The sequence below is a fragment of the Schistocerca cancellata genome, chromosome 6 (genome assembly GCF_023864275.1).
Source record: "Schistocerca cancellata isolate TAMUIC-IGC-003103 chromosome 6, iqSchCanc2.1, whole genome shotgun sequence".
NCBI lineage: Eukaryota > Metazoa > Arthropoda > Insecta > Orthoptera > Acrididae > Schistocerca > Schistocerca cancellata.
Window position 1 is genome coordinate 296,202,571 of NC_064631.1, and position 16,920 is coordinate 296,219,490.

The following is a 16,920-nucleotide window of genomic DNA, read 5'->3' on the forward strand; positions in this document are numbered from 1 at the left end:
TACAGTGAATTTTAGTGCTGCATAACATTAATTTTCTCATGTTAAATCAAATCAGGGTGACAGCTAATTCGTTGCCACTATGTTCAAATGTCGTAGATTGTTAATCATGACGTGTAAAATACTCTGAAACTCTGAAATACTTAATTTTAAAACGTTCTCAGCGTCTCGACTTTACTGTAGTTGGCAGTGGAATAAAATTGATTAGGTTTAGCATCTAACGCGTAGCAGTGTGACAGTTGTTGTGGTCTTAAATCCTGAGACTGGTTTGATGCAGCTCTGCATGATACTCTATCCTGTTCAAGCTGTTTCATATCTTCATTTATACTCCGCAAACCACCCATCGGTGTGTGGCGGAGGGCACTTTACGTGCCACTGTCATTACCTCCCTTCCCTGTTCCAGTCGCGTATGGTTCGCGTTAAGAACGACTGTTGAGAACCTCTGTGTGCGCTCTAATCTCTCTAATTTTACATTCGTGATCTCCTCGGGAGGTATAAGTAGGGGAAGCAATATATTGGATACCTCATCCAGAAACGCACCCTCTCGAAACCTGGGCAGCAAGCTAAACCGCGACACAGAGCGCCTCTCTTGCAGAGTCTGCCACTTGAGTTTGCTAAACATCTCCATAACGCTATCACGCTTACCAAATAACCCTGTGACAAAACGCGCCGCTCTTCTTTGGATCTTCTGTCTCCTCTGTCAACCCGACCTGGTACGGATCCCACACTGGTGAGCAATACTCAAGTATAGGTCGAACGAGTGTTTTGTAAGCCACCTGCTGCAACGTAGATCCTTCGGAATCTGCTTAGTGTAATCATCTCTTGGTCTCCCTCTACGATTTCTACCCTCCACGCTGCCCTCCAATGCTAAATTGGTATTCCCTTGATGCCTCAGAACATTTCCTACCAACAGATCCCTTCCTCTAGTAAAGTTGTCACAAACTCCTCTTCTCCCCAATTCTATTCAATTACGTCCTCATTATTTAGATCATATATCCATCTAATCTTCAGCGTTCTTCTGTAGCAACACATTCCGAAAGTGTCTATTCTCTTCTTGTCCAAACTATTTATCGTTCATGTTTCACTTACATACATGGCTACACTCCATACAAATACTTTCAGAAACGACTTCCTGTCACTTAAATCTATACTCGATGTTAAATTTTTCTTCAGAAACGAGTGTAACAGTAAGATACTCTAAATGCAGTTTCAGTAGTTACGGATCCTGAAAGTGTAAAACGGGTCTAACTGGTACAGTCGTTGCAGCTTCGGTCCGGGAGCAGGAGACGACGCGAGACTCCCCACCGGGGAGACTCCGCCGCCGCCGCCCCCGCCGCCTACGCCTGTCGCCGCCCCCCATGCGTCAGGTGAGCCTGCGGGCGCTGCGGCTGTGCCGGCGCATGGTGGCCAGGCTGCTGGAGATGTTCGCCGAGCGGCCGCTGGGCCAGCGAGCGCTGCACGCCGTGGGCGACGCCATGTGGGCTGCTGAGCGGGCCACCATCTGGGCTGGGTCTGCCACGGCTGACTTCGCAGGTGAGGCTCCGCTCCGTGCCACTGTGACATTCCTGTGCTGGGGCGTGCCTGCTACAGTCGCGGAGATCGCTTGCCCTTCAGTGAATCATCCTATAATCGGAATATTTAGCTTATTTCTAAATTTCCAGTCACATTCTAAGCAGTCTCCTAAAGTTGACAAGCAACATTTCCAGCGCTGCTACCAGCAGCTGAAAAATGGATGGAATTTGCTCACTGAAAAGTTTCAAAATTAGTTAAGATTACACACAACTCTTCTGTGGAGTCAAAAACGCTGCCCCTTTAACTTATTATTGGGACGAGGACGAAATACGAAGGGGCTAAATCAGGTGTTGGACAGCTGTCACTTTTTTGTCAGGAATTCCCTCACAATGAGCGAAATGTTTGTCTTGCCATGATGCAGAAAATCACTTAATTCTCCCATTATCTTCCCTCGAATTTTTCCTCCTGCATATGGGACGCAGTGGTGCAAGTTCCGCCACTACAGTATTACCTGAAACGAAATGACAACACCAATTCCACTTACTTATTCTTCATTATGACTTCTTTCAGCCAAGACCATTTTCCCTTAGTTACCTGAACAATATTGGAACGAGGTATGTACAGTGGAAGTTAAATGTGAAACAAAGAAGCAACAAGCATCAAAACATGCCTGCAAAACTTGTCTACACTCGTGACGATTATTCTTTGTGGAAAACTTACGTAGCATATTATCTTACTTTCATGAGCTTGTTGGAAGAGTTAAGACAGAATTTATTTTATTAATCTTGTTTTCGTGTTATTATTCCACTGTACTTCGTTTCCAAGAATTCCTTAGATATCCACATTGGTAACTCAAACCAGAGGTGGCAATGAAAAAAATAGTGCTCTTGACTATATACACTCTTGGAAATGGAAAAAAGAACACATCGACACCGGTGTGTCAGACCCACCATACTTGCTCCGGACACTGCGAGAGGGCTGTACAAGCAATGATCACACGCACGGCACAGCGGACACACCAGGAACCGCGGTGTTGGCCGTCGAATGGCGCTAGCTGCGCAGCATTTGTGCACCGCCGCCGTCAGTGTCAGCCAGTTTGCCGTGGCATACGGAGCTCCATCGCAGTCTTTAACACTGGTAGCATGCCGCGACAGCGTGGACGTGAACCGTATGTGCAGTTGACGGACTTTGAGCGAGGGCGTATAGTGGGCATGCGGGAGGCCGGGTGGACGTACCGCCGAATTGCTCAACACGTGGGGCGTGAGGTCTCCACAGTACATCGATGTTGTCGCCAGTGGTCGGCGGAAGGTGCACGTGCCCGTCGACCTGGGACCGGACCGCAGCGACGCACGGATGCACGCCAAGACCGTAGGATCCTACGCAGTGCCGTAGGGGACCGCACCGCCACTTCCCAGCAAATTAGGGACACTGTTGCACCTGGGGTATCGGCGAGGACCATTCGCAACCGTCTCCATGAAGCTGGGCTACGGTCCCGCACACCGTTAGGCCGTCTTCCGCTCACGCCCCAACATCATGCAGCCCGCCTCCAGTGGTGTCGCGACAGGCGTGAATGGAGGGACGAGTGGAGACGTGTCGTCTTCAGCGATGAGAGTCGCTTCTGCCTTGGTGCCAATGATGGTCGTATGCGTGTTTGGCGCCGTGCAGGTGAACGCCACAATCAGGACTGCATACGACCGAGGCACACAGGGCCAACACCCGGCATCATGGTGTGGGGAGCGATCTCCTGCACTGGCCGTACACCACTGGTAATCGTCAGGGGGACACTGAATAGTGCACGGCACATCCATACCGTCATCGAACCCATCGTTCTACCATTCCTCGACCGGCAAGGGAACTTGCTGTTCCAACAGGACAATGCACGTCCGCATGTATCCCGTGCCACCCAACGTGCTCTAGAAGGTGTAAGTCAACTACCCTGGCCAGCAAGATCTCCGGATGTGTCCCCCATTGAGCATGTTTGGGACTGGATGAAGCGTCGTCTCACGCGGTCTGCACGTCCAGCACGAACGCTGGTCCAACTGAGGCGCCAGGTGGAAATGGCATGGCAAGCCGTTCCACAGGACTACATCCAGCATCTCTACGATCGTCTCCATGGGAGAATAGCAGCCTGCATTGCTGCGAAAGGTGGATATACACTGTACTAGTGCCGACATTGTGCATGCTCTGTTGCCTGTGTCTATGTGCCTGTGGTTCTGTCAGTGTGATCATGTGATGTATCTGACCCCAGGAATGTGTCAAAGTTTCCCCTTCCTGGGACAATGAATTCACGGTGTTCTTATTTCAATTTCCAGGAGTGTATTTCTTCCATCTTCAAAACTTCCCAGAATAGCTTCCATGTGACTCTTTTCTTGCTTTTCACCCGCTTTGTGACTGGCTTGACGCGGCCCGCCACGAATTTCTCTCCTGTGCTAACTTCATGTCAGAGTAGCACTTGCAACCTACGTCCTCAATTGTCTGCTGGATGTGTTCCTATCTGTCTTCCTCTACAGTTTTTGCCCTCTCCAGCTCCCTCTGGTATTGCGGAAGTCAGTCCCTGATGTCTTAAGATGTCCTGTCGTCCTGTCCTCCTTATCAGTGTTTTCCACGTACTCATTTCCTCTCCGATTCTGCGCAGGACCTCGTCCATACTTATCAGTCCACATAATTTTCAACATTCGTCTGTAGCACCACTTCTCAGATGGTTCAACTATCTTCTGTTACGGTTTTCCCCACAGTCCATGTTGCACTACTATACAATGTGCTCCAAACGTACATTCTCAGAAACTTCTTCCTCCAGTTAAGGCCTACGTTTGATACTAGACTTCTTTTGGCCAGTAACAGCCTTTTTTCCAGTGCTAGTCTGCTTTAAATGTCGTCCTTGTTCCGTCCTTGGTGCTTAGGTAGCAGAATTCCTTCACTTCATCTTCTTCGTGGCCATTAACTCTTAGGTTGTTTATAATTTCTGATACGTCTCACTACTTTAGTCTTTCTTATATTTACTCTCAAACCATATTCTGTACTCATTAGACTGTCCATTCCATTCAGTAGATCATGTAATTAATTTTCACCCAGGATAGCAAGGTCATCGGCGAATCGTATCACTGATCCTTTTACCCTGAATTTTAATTCCACTCCTGAACTTTCCTTTTACGTCAATCATTGCTTCTTCGATAACTTATTATACCCTCTTGGTTCTTGTACATATTGTATATTACTCGTCCCTCCCTATAGCTTACTCCTATTTTTCTCAGAATTTCGAAGATCTTGAACCATTTTACATTATCGAACGCTTCTTTTAGGTCCACAAATCCTATGAACGTGTCTTGATTTTTCTTTAGTCTTGCTTCCATTATCAAGCGAAACGTCAGAATTGCCTCTCTGGTTAGTTTTCCTTTCATAAAGTCTAACAGATCATCTAACACATAAATTTTCTTTTCCAGTCTTCTGTATATTATTCTTTACGGCAGCTTGGATACACCAGCTGTTTAGCTGATTGTGCGATAATTCTCGCATTTGTCAGCTCTTGCAGTTTCAGAATTGTGTGGATGCTATTTTTCTGAAAGTCGGGCGGTATATTGTCAGACTCATACATTCGAGGCACCAACATGGTCTTCTTGTTGCCACTTCCACCAATGATTTTACAAATTATGATGGAATGTTATCTATCCCTTCTGCCTTATTTGATCATAAGTCCTCTGAAGCTCACTTAAATTCTGATACTAATACTGGATCACCTATCTCTTCTAAACCGACTATAGTTAGTCTTTATCACATCAAATCTTCCCCTTCATAGAAGCCTCCAATGTACTTTCCACCTACCTGCTCTCTCCTCTGCATGTAACAAACTCCCATTGCAATCCTAATGTTACCACCCTTGCTTTTAATTTCACCGAAGATTAATTTGACTTTCCTATATGCTGAGTCAGTCCTTTAGAGTATCATTTCTTTTGTGGCTGGTAAAAATTCCTTAGACGGTTCCATCGATGCCAATCATAAGCATCTACTGGATGTTACTGAGCTCTTGGTGCACGTTTTAGGGCTACGAAGGGGATGGTGTCTTCCACAGTGAAGACTGATCTCTTGTTAAAACATGACTGTACATCCATAATGAACTAGTCCATGATCCCGGGCGTACTGTTTGATCACCCCTGCTGTTTGGAATACAGTGCACATCTGAGCATGACGGTATTGTTTGTCAGTGTTAAACAGACTGAGTGGGCATAACCGTTATGAAATTGCAACGATTACATGGACTGCCTTGCTTCTGTAGAAGCCAGGTAAGAGATCTACTCCAGTGGAGGCAATTTGTGTGGACGTCAGAAAGTCATGCCTGTCGCCTTCAGTGCATTATGGGTCGCAAGTGGTGGTGAGTAGAATGGAGGTGCAGACCTCTAGCAATTCATCTCTGGTTGAATTTTTATTCATGCTAGGTACAGCAATGCCGTCACTAGAGGCCAGCCCTGAGCTAATTTAGTGAGTTGCAGCACACAGTAAGCAGCTGTCAGCAGCTAGCCGTGGGCAGCACGTGTTAGCTGTCACCTTCTGGCGTCAACTGGATGATCTGAGCTGAGACAGCGTGCCGATAAAGAACAGCCCTGTCCATACTGCTGGCCCACCTCGGGCCCTGCAATACAGGACAGGGAACGACGGTATTAAAGTTGTCGGCGCCAGCAAGCTTTATGTCGAGTGCTGGAAAATGATCAGCGACAAGGTAGCCAGGCATCTAAAAGAGCAGATACGAATCCACGTCCCAGCAAAGAAGTGGAAGCCCTGAGGACTGAGACAGTAGGTGACTCAGTTGTGTGAAGATGCCAGGTAGTCTGATGCAATCTTCTGTTTAGGCAGATGACTTTACCTTCTGGAGACTAAATCCAGAATAGGCATCTGGTTTATTCATGGTGTACTGTAAGTGGTCTTCGTCTAAGTTTTTGCTCTAAGTTTTTGCTGCTAGCTCAGCACCATGTACACCCTGGAAGACCATTTGGGAACATCTGAGCATACTCTGATTTGGGAGGGGGGTAGGAGGGTAGTCGATTAGCCTGTACCTAGACAGAAGCATCCAAATTACGGAAAACATTTAGCGACAGCTGGGTATCCCCATTAGACTGCGATGACTTCATTGATTCCGCTCTCTCGTTAGGCAGTTCCTGAACGAGCCTAGCCAGAGCTAAGGTACTGCCCAGCTTCGCAGAGGCGTTGTCTCACTTCTGCTTAGTGAGCTTCGTCACTGAGTGTGCTTTCACTATGAATTTGTCTTCTTACTTGATAGTTCGAAGTCTACCCAGTGACGGCATCTGTGCCAATTCAGCAAAAACGTTGTTTGAATGCCCAAGACTAGGGCGTCGCGCAACAGTTCTCGTTTCTGTGGCTTTCACTCCAGGAAAGATGTCTTAATTTTCAGCCAGCTACGCCAAGTATATAACATGCAGTCCAAAAATTCTATTCTTGTGATTCACTCAATGCCCTTCTAAGATAGTTCCTGCAGTTAAGCGTGTGATGGTTGACCCAGTTTTTGTCATCCGCAAACCTACCAGCTATCTTTAAATCGCTTAAATCACTCCAATCTTTTTGCTTGGCTGAAAGGTACTTCGCCAACATGCTCCTTTAGCATGCAGTGATACTCAAATGCAGTCTTGCTGAACTTAGGGTAAATTGACTGGGCAGGCGACATTAATACTAGTTAGAATACTGTTGGTTCTTCAACCACATGAATTGGTCTCTTCTTGGATGTATAAAGTTGTCAGCCAAACACCAGAAGAGTCCTGATGGTTCTAATAGCGAGATCAAAACGTTCTATTGATTTCTGATAAGGAACACGATCTGACCTAAAGACCCAGATCATATCTTAGACATGAGAACCTGCACACTTCCTAATAGTAATACACTTACCTTCCTTAAGATAATGCATTTACCTGTAATGAAATATAGCCAAAAAAATGCCCAAATATTTTAGAATCTTGACAAGGCGTGCACAGATTGGCTGCTAGCTTTAAATCGTCAAAAACACACAACTGTCAACTTCACAATGCAAAAAGCATGTTAAGACTATAAAATCACTTAGTCGGATTGGAATGGGTAAACTCCTATAGTGAGGTGGAGGAAGTAGTCACAGCAAGTGGTAAACTCACATTCATTGGTAGAATACGAAAAGCCACCAGTTTATGAAGGAAATTACTTATTAGTCAACTCTGTGAAAAATTATAGAATATTGCGTAAGTGTGTGAGGCCTAATAACTGGGAGAAGAAAGGGAGCAGTCATAGTAAAAAGTTTGTCGAAACTATTAGTGATGGAGACACTGGACACATGAATTGTCAGATGCATAGACGCCACCTAGGCTGCAAAAACTTTCAAAGTTCAGGGCAGATGTAGCGCAAAAGGACGAAAAATATTAAAACTTTTAATGCTTAATTTATTAGATTGATACTTCAAGAAAAAGATCTGTTTCACTGCTGAAATTTGCCTAAAAACTTTTGTTTCAAAAATTCTTTTACCCTCCACGCCTGCCTTTCCATCTGTGATAAAAACCTTCTCTACGTTAGACATTATTCTGTGTTAATTTTGGTTCTCACATCGAAACGAACTGCAGATGTATGTAAAAGTCTGAAAGAAATGAAGGGCAAGAAATTAGAAGATGGAAAAATCACTAGGATGTGCTAACAGATCACAAAAAATTCACTCTGGAAGTACATAATAGAAAATCCATTTGGGACAATGTACATAGTGTGAAAATGCAGCAAACAGTGTGGAAGGTAGTGTTCTATAATTTTCACACACATGAGAACCCTCGTCGCTTCCATTGTGACATACTGTGGTGAAAATATCTTTAGGTAGAAGCCAGTGGAAAGTCATAAACCCATAGGCTTGGTTTGCCACTTGGTGTTCTAAATCTGATAAAGCCAACACTGATGCCTAACCAACCCTATACTGATGAAAAATTTGTACATCTGAAAACATGAAACATGAGTAAGAGCTACAATCACTTCATATGGATGCGTTGTCCAAACACAGCGTGTATCGTAAAATATTGTGAAGATAGCTGCGTGTGACGCCTGTGTAGCGTTTAACAGTGGAAATGTAGGTAGGATCAGTGGAAGGATTAGGCTTCCATCCAGGTGCATTCGCACTGAATGTACTCAGAAGCATCGACGAAGCACGACTTGACAACGCCCAGAGGAAGATAATACGAGAACATGGGAAAGTTGGCAAGGCAGACAGGTGAAGAGAATATTCCAGGAAGACAAGGAAGACCATGGATATTGACAGCATTAGTCACCAGAGGTATGGCAATACTGTTAAAAATAGAAATGAATACTTAAAATAAGATTTGACGAAGATAAGGTACATTTTCTCAGGAACCATAAAAGAAAACGTCCTGAAATTTGGCACAGTTCTCATCTCACGTGTTGAATAATCCTGTGCAGCACGTTGTCTTTTTCTTCTCTGAGCAGAGTTAGAGCAGCTAGGGTTAGCATAAAGGGGAAAAATTTATTTGAAAGTAACTATGAGCTTAAACAAACATCGGTTGCATATGTTTCACCATCCTTTTACGCAGGTGTAAGCTGCAAATTTTCAGCTTTAATTCTCAATTAGTTCGAGAAAGTGTAGATAATATGTACAGGGCATTACAAATGATTGAAGCGATTTCATAAATTCACTGTAGCTCCATTCATTGACATATGGTCACGACACACTACAGATACGTAGAAAAACTCAGTTTTGTTCGACTGAAGCCGCAATTCAGGTTTCTGCCGCCAGAGCGCTCGAGAGCGCAGTGAGACAAAATGGCGACAGGAGCCGAGAAAGTGTATGTCGTGCTTGAAATGAAATGCACTCACATCAGTCATAACAGTGCAACGACACTTCAGGACGAAGTTCAACAAAGATCCACCAACTGCTAACTCCATTCGGCGATGGTATGCGCAGTTTAAAGCTTCTGGATGCCTCTGTAAGGGGAAATCAATGGGTCGGCCTGCAGTGAGCGAAGAAACGGTTGAACGCGTGCGGGCAAGTTTCACGCGTAGCCCGCGGAAGTCGACGAATAAAGCAAGCAGGGAGCTAAATGTACCACAGCCGACGGTTTGGAAAATCTTACGAAAAAGGCTAAAGCAGAAGCCTTACCGTTTACAAGTGCTACAAGCTCTGACACCTGATTACAAAGTCAAACGCTTTGAATTTTCGGCGCGGTTGCAACAGCTCATGGAAGAGGATGCGTTCAGTGCGAAACTTGTTTTCAGTGATGAAGCAACATTTTTTCTTGATGGTGAAGTGAAGACACAATGTGCGAATCTGGGCAGTAGAGAATCCTCACGCATTCGTGCAGCAAATTCGCAATTCACCAAAAGTTAATGTGTTTTGTGCAATCTCACGGTTTAAAGTTTACAGCCACCTTCTTCTGCGAAAAAAACGTTACAGGACACGTGTATCTGGGCATGCTGGAAAATTGGCTCATGCTACAACTGGAGACCGACAGCGCCGACTTCATCTTTCAACAAGATGGTGCTCCACCGCACTTCCATCATGATGTTCCGCATTTCTTAAACAGGAGACTGGAAAACCGATGGATCGGTCGTGGTGATCATGATCAGCAATTCATGTCATGGCCTCCACACTCTCCCGACTTAACCCGATGCGATTTCTTTCTGTGGGGTTATGTGAAAGATTCAGTGTTTAAACCACCTCTACCAAGAAACGTGCCAGAACTGTGAGCTCGCATCAATGATGCTTTCGAACTCATTGATGGGGACATGCTGCGCCGAGTGTGGGAGGAACTTGATTATCGGCTTGATGTCTGCCGAATCACTAAAGGGGCACATATCGAACATTTGTGAATGCCTAAAAATTTGAGTTTTTGTATGTGTGTGCAAAGCATTGTGAAAATATCTCAAATAATACAGTTATTGTAGAGCTGTGAAATCGCTTCAATCATTTGTAATAACCCTGTACATTGGTAATTAAAAATTCAAATTATTATAAAATGAATGTCTGTGAAGATAAACAAAAACCCCATATCGTGCACTATTTTGTACATAAGTCTCTAGTTTTAACACTTAAACAGTTGTATTGTAGAAAATATCGATGTTTAAATGGCAGCACATGTTTTGTTATGCGTTTGCCTTAAAGGGCCGGTAATGAGGTTACATGCATATGCTGAAGTCCTAGGTGTCATACTCACAGTGACTGCGAGGACAAAGTCAGTCTAGCTGCAGCCTGGACATCGGCTTCAAGCACACATTTTTCAGTGCTCCATATGCTAATGGAACAGGGAGAAAGGTAGGATACAGGGAGAAGTACCGTATCCCATGCATTTCAGTGACGAGTGGAGTATTGCTGTAGTTGGGAACTGACGGATGAGTAGCGTCGTTTCTTTCCCAGGCGGCATTGCGACTTCCGCAAATGACGCACGGGGCTTGGGCAGATATCAGGGCCGAAGTTACTGCGAAACAAATGCCTTAAAGCGAAACGTAATAGTTCCTCGCGTATATCTGTCGTTACCGTTTTGTATCGTGTCATTTGATATACAGTTGAAAGTAAAACTTCGGCGTAATTTCGAAACTGATAGCAGTCCATACATACATAACACTTAACTGTTGTAACAATTGGCATATCGTAAGCTAAAACTAATTTAAGCAATGCTAATTACAGGATAGTAGTTACCAACGAATGACTGAAAAGACTGCAGAACCAGTAAGAAAATTGCTCTCGAACATCACTACTTGCACGAAGATAGTTAAAAATGCAGCAGAGCAGAATGTTCACCTGAATCTCAACTATGCAATGAGATCCCAACCGAAGCCCCACCTCGGAAGTATCTATATATTGCAAATGACACCGTTCGCCATGTCATTTGACAAGTGACTGAGAATGTCATGTGGTTCCCAACGTGCTCAATTCGTCCTCTTTTTCGATGTAACTTCTGTGGCTAACGCGTAAATTCCGTGGCGCATTCTCATGTAGCTCTTGTAAGTCCTCTCGGATCCTAATGGACTTCCACTTGCACGCGACGTAAGTAACTTGGGCTTAATCATCAGGGATATAACCTAGACGTGTAGGTACCATTAGCCAACGACACTGGTAGTTAGGCTGCCTAAACTCGAGGCAGTTCACACAAATATTTCATGTGTCGAGCTGTGGGGCTCAGATTCACATCGTGTTGTAAGACGTCGGCAATATATTACCACTTTAGATGTACACTGTTTAGCTTTGTTTCTGCACCTGTATTTGTTGCTATTGATGGCATATGAGTAGCAGACAACCTTAGAGGGATGGAAAATGACTCGTCAAATCACGCACACTCTGGAGTGACAAGTTGGGTGATACATCCTAATATACTGTCGGATCTCTTTCCCCGGCGAGGGGGGAAACTCTACGTGGTCGCTGGAAGTCTCCTGCAGAAATGTTGAGCCACGTGGGCTCTATAGCCGTACAGCAATGAAATGTTGCCGGTGCGGCAGGTTGTGCACGAGCTGACTTCCGTATTATGTCCCATACATGTTAGATGGTATACATATCGGGTGATCTGGGTGGCATATCGATTTGCTCGAATTGACCAGATTGTTCTACACAGCTGTCGCAAAAAATTTTGACCTGGAGATCTGGCTCATCATCCATAAACTTCCATCGTTGTTTGGGAACATGACGTCCATCAATGGCTGCAAATGGTCTCAAAGTAGTTGAACATCCAGAGAACCCAGTCCATTCCGTGTAAACACTATTCATGTGAACACCATTATGGAGCCACCACTCACTGATCAGTCTGGCCTGGCAACGGAAGACAGCAAAACGAAAACTGAAATTTTAAATCTAGCATTTGAGAAATCATTCACGCAGGATCGTACAAACATACCGACGTTTGAGTCTCGCGCAGATTCCCATATGGAGGACAGTGATAGACATCCCTGGGGTTGTGAAGCAGCTGAATGGGTTGAAAATAAATCGCCAGGTCCTGATGGGATTCCAATTCGGTTTTACAGAGAGTACTCTACTGCATTGGCTCCTTACTTAGCTTGCATTTATCGCGAATCTCATGCCCAACGTAAAATCCCGAGCGACTGGATAAAAGCGCAGGTGACACCTGTATATAAGAAGGGTAGAAGGACGGATCCTCAATTACAGACCAATATCCGTAACATCGGTTTGTTGCAGGATTCTCGAACATATTCTCAGTTCGAATATAATGAATTTCCTTGAGACAGAAGTTGCTGTCCATGCATCAGCACGGCTTTAGAAAGCATCGCTCCTGCGAAACGCAACTCGCTCTTTTTTCACATGATATCTTGAGAACCAAGGATGAAGGGTATCAGACGGATGCCATATTCCTTGACTTCCGGAAAGCGTTTGACTCGGTGCCCCACTGCAGACTCCTAACTAAGGTACGAGCATATGAGATTAGTTCCCAAATATGAGAGTGGCTCGAAGACTTCTTAAGTAATAGAACCCAGTACGTTGTCCTCTATGGTGAGTGTTCATCGGAGGTGAGGGTATCATCTGGAGTGCCCCAGGGAAGTGTGGTAGGTCCGCTGTTGTTTACTATCTACATAAATGATCTTTCGGATAGGGTGGACAGCAATGTGCGGCTGTTTTCTGATGATGCTGTGGTGTACGGGAAGGTGTCGTCGTTCAGTGACTGTAGGAGGATACAAGATGACTTGGACAGGATTTGTGATTGGTGTAAAGAATGGCAGCTAACTCTAAATACAGATAAATGTAAATTAATGCAGATCAATAGGAAAAAGAATCCCGGAATGTTTGAATACTTCATTAGTAATGTAGCGCTTGACAGTCACGTCGATTAAATATTTGGGCGTAACATTGCAGAGCGATATGAAGTTGGACAAGCATGTAATGGCAGCTGTGGGGAAGGCGGATAGTAGTCTTCGGTTCATTGGTAGAATTTTGGGAAGATGTGGTTCATCTGTAAAGGAGACCGCTTATAAAATACTAATACGACCTATTCTAGAGTACTGCTAGAGCCTTTGGGATCCCTATCAGGTCGGATTGAGGGAGGACAGAAGCAATTCAGAGGCGGGCTGCTAGATTTGTTGCAGGTAGGTTTGATCATAACGCGAGTGTTACGGAAATGCTTCAGGAACTCGAATGGGAGTCTCTAGAGGAAAGGAGTAGTTCTTTTCGAGAATCGCTTCTGATGAAATTTAGAGAACCAGCATTTGAGGCTGACTGCAGTACAATTTTACTGCCACCAGCTTATATTTCGCAGAAAGACCACAAAGATAAGATATTAGGGCTCGTACAGAGGCATTTAGGCAGTCATTTTTCCCTCGCTCTGTTGGGGAGTGGAACAGGGAGAGATGCTAGTTGTGGTACGAGGTACCCTCCGCCACGCACCGTATGGTGGATTGCGGAGTATGTATGTAGATGTAGCTAGGTGTATATGTACCTTGCACAGTGCTTTGTTGGCAACTCGGCTCCATGGCTTCGTGGGGTCTGCACCACACTCTAACCCTACCATCAGCTCTAACCAACTGAAATCGGGATTCATCTGACCAGGCCACGGTTTTCCTGTCGTCCAGTCCAACCGATATGGCCACGAGCTCGACAGATGCCGGCGACGACCTACAGTTAGAAAAGACACTCGTGTCGATAGTCTGCTGCCATATCCCATTTCGCCGCACAGTCCTAAAGGACACGTTCATTGAACATCCCACCTTGATTTCTGCGGTTATTTCACGCAGTGTTGCTTGACAGTTAGCACTGTCTACCCCACGCAAATGCCGCTGCTCTCGGTCGTTTAGTGAATGCCGACGGCCGCTGCGTTGTCTGTAGTCGGCGGTAATGCTTAAAATTTGGTATTCTCAGTACTCGGACACTGTAGACATCAGAATATTGAATTCACTAACGATATCAGAAATGGAATGTCTCACGTGTCTAGCTCGAATTACCATTCCGCGTTCAAAGTTTCTCCTTTCTTGCAGCCAAAATCACGTCGGAAATCTCTCACGTATCACAGGAGTACAATTGACGGCTCCACCAATGCACTGCCCTTATGTACCTTACGTATGTACGTGATACTATCACCATCTGGACACGGGCATATCGCTAGCCCACAACTTTTGCCACCTTAGTGTACCTTTGTTAGCAATTTTTATACTTCGAGAATCAGGTTTCACTCTGTAGCGGAATGTGCGCTGATATGAAACCTCCTGACAGATGAAAACTTTGCCGGACCGAGACTCGAACTCGGGACACTTGCCTTTCGAAGGCAAGTGCTCTACCATCTGAGCTACCCAAGCACGACTCACGACCCGCCGTCACAGCTTCAATTCTGCCAGTACCTCGTCTCCTACCTTCCAAACTTCACAGATGCTCTTCTGCGAACCTTGCAGAACTGGCACTCCTGGAAGAAAGGATATTGCGGAGATACGGCTTAGCACTTGCCCGCACAAGGTAAAGGTCCAGAGTTCGAGTCTCGGTCCGGCACATAGTTTTAATCTGCCAGGAAGTTTAAATTTTTATACTGTTTAACAATGCGCAAAAGGAACAGGCCATTTAAACGAACTAGCGTGAGCAATATGCTGAGTTGGGTTAAGGATAAGCTATCTCATTCAGATAACTTGCCGGCCGGAGTGGCCGAGCGGTTCTAGGCGCTTCAGTCTGGAACCGCGCTACCGCTACGGTCGCAGGTTCGAATCCTGCCTCAGGCATCGATGTGTGTGATGTCCTTAGGTTAGTTAGGTTTAAGTAGTTTTATGTTCTAGGGGACTGATGACCTCAGATGTTAAGTCCCATAGTGCTCAGAGCCATTTGAACCAGATAACTGAATGCTCTTAAGTAGACATCGAGCAGCAAGTAAAGAAAAGGCTCACTGGGGCTTCGCCTCACAGAAAGCACTCATACCTCCTACAAATGTGATTAGACTGAACACAGTGGAGAGTGTGAATGGCAGAAAACAGTATGGAATAGAATTCAGGATTTAACGAAAGTAAATAAATCGTATTAGTCATTATACTATTGGTTTTTGCCTCGTAAAATAGGCGTTAATGGAACCTGTTACAATCCTAGCGTTCTGCATATTTCAGTGCCAGAGCTCTATTCGCATCGGACTGCCGCGATAGTAGTATTTCAAGTCGTAGGTCAGCCACCAAAAGGTAATAAATAGTCCATTTACAACCGATTTGTCTTTAGAACATAGTAACGTATAGCACATGGCAATGTTGAAAGTGGCGTCAATAATAAAGTGCAGCAAATATTGTTGATCCTAATCCTACATGTGCTGTTAAGTCAGAACATTTCGTGTGGAGGCATTCTAAACGTAATTCAGCTTCTTAGTCGCCGGTATGTGGAATGTAGAGTACGTCCACGGAACTCAGCTGCATATGGAACTAAGATTAATAGTTTTTGATACAGCGGCCACAGGTCTAATACAGCCGTATAAGCTGTCACGATCAACTTCTATTGTAATAGTCAAAGCAAAAAGCTTCAAAAACCAGTTCAACAAGATGGCTAGTATATTGTAAAAGATTATCAACAACAGGAGTAAAATAAAGGTACTGGACTTTAGTGAAATTAAATGAGGTAGTGATGAAAAAATTGGATAGGAAAATACGCTAGATATAAATAACTTCTACTTTGACAGCACATATGGCCGAAGTAAAAAATATATGAATGCAGACTATCTGCAGCAACAAAATCATTTTTTAAGAATGTGAATTTATGAACTTCGGATATAAAAATTATTGGAGCATTTTCAGGTGGTACTCCTATGGAATGCATATTTCTACGAAACTGAATCGTGGTTGATGGACAATACAGAAATAAGCTTTCGAAACCCGGTGTTGCAAAAGAATGCAGAGTGTCAGATAAGTTACGTTAATACGAGGTATCCTGAGTATCGAGGAAGCTGAGAAATGGAGGGAACTAAGATTTCAAACTGTGCAGAGAGACAAGCTTGACCACAGTGAGCAGATTCAAATGGCTGAGGGTTGCAGTGTCTATACAAACTTTACATCTACACAGGATAGACTATAGTTATGTGCATCAAACTTGTCTTCGGACTGAAGACAAGTTAAGAATTGAGGTCGTTTGTAAACGTGAGAGGCACACACATGCCTTGCTCATACTGTGGCGTCAAGCAGTCAGGCCTGCAAGATGAGTGGTCTGCCAAGCGAGTGGATTCATTCTTATTTATCAAGTAACATGAGCTCTAGTACTCACAAGTAAGTTACAAATTATTCTCCTGTTTGAATATTACGCAACGGATAACGCACATCTGGCTGTTAGTAATTTACACAAATCTGACTGTTCACTAGGCACTGGCAATACATTTTCTTTCTTACCCAACGGCTTTGAACAAAACGTGGCCATCGCACTGAATATGAATGGCGCACACTTTATAAATTATGGATATCATGACAACATACTATTCGAAGGAAAAGGCCACCAATCTTTTTCTTTTC

The 16,920-nt window shown here is 44.6% G+C and overlaps 1 protein-coding gene and 1 non-coding gene across 2 annotated transcripts in view; one reads left to right on the top strand and one right to left on the bottom strand.

Annotated features, from left to right (window-relative positions):
• Positions 1–1,405: 1,405 nt before the first annotated feature.
• The window catches only part of LOC126088115 (uncharacterized), a 44,914-nt gene continuing 29,399 nt past the window's right edge, over positions 1,406–16,920 (top strand). Inside the window, exon 1 of the mRNA XM_049906214.1 lies at positions 1,406–1,530. Within this exon, the coding sequence (XP_049762171.1) occupies positions 1,419–1,530 (112 nt within the window). The 5' untranslated portion in view covers positions 1,406–1,418. The remainder of the gene's footprint in view (positions 1,531–16,920) is intronic.
• On the bottom strand, positions 14,684–14,758 carry Trnas-cga (transfer RNA serine (anticodon CGA)). Its single transcript has one exon. It is a non-coding gene; the product is annotated as a tRNA-Ser (tRNA).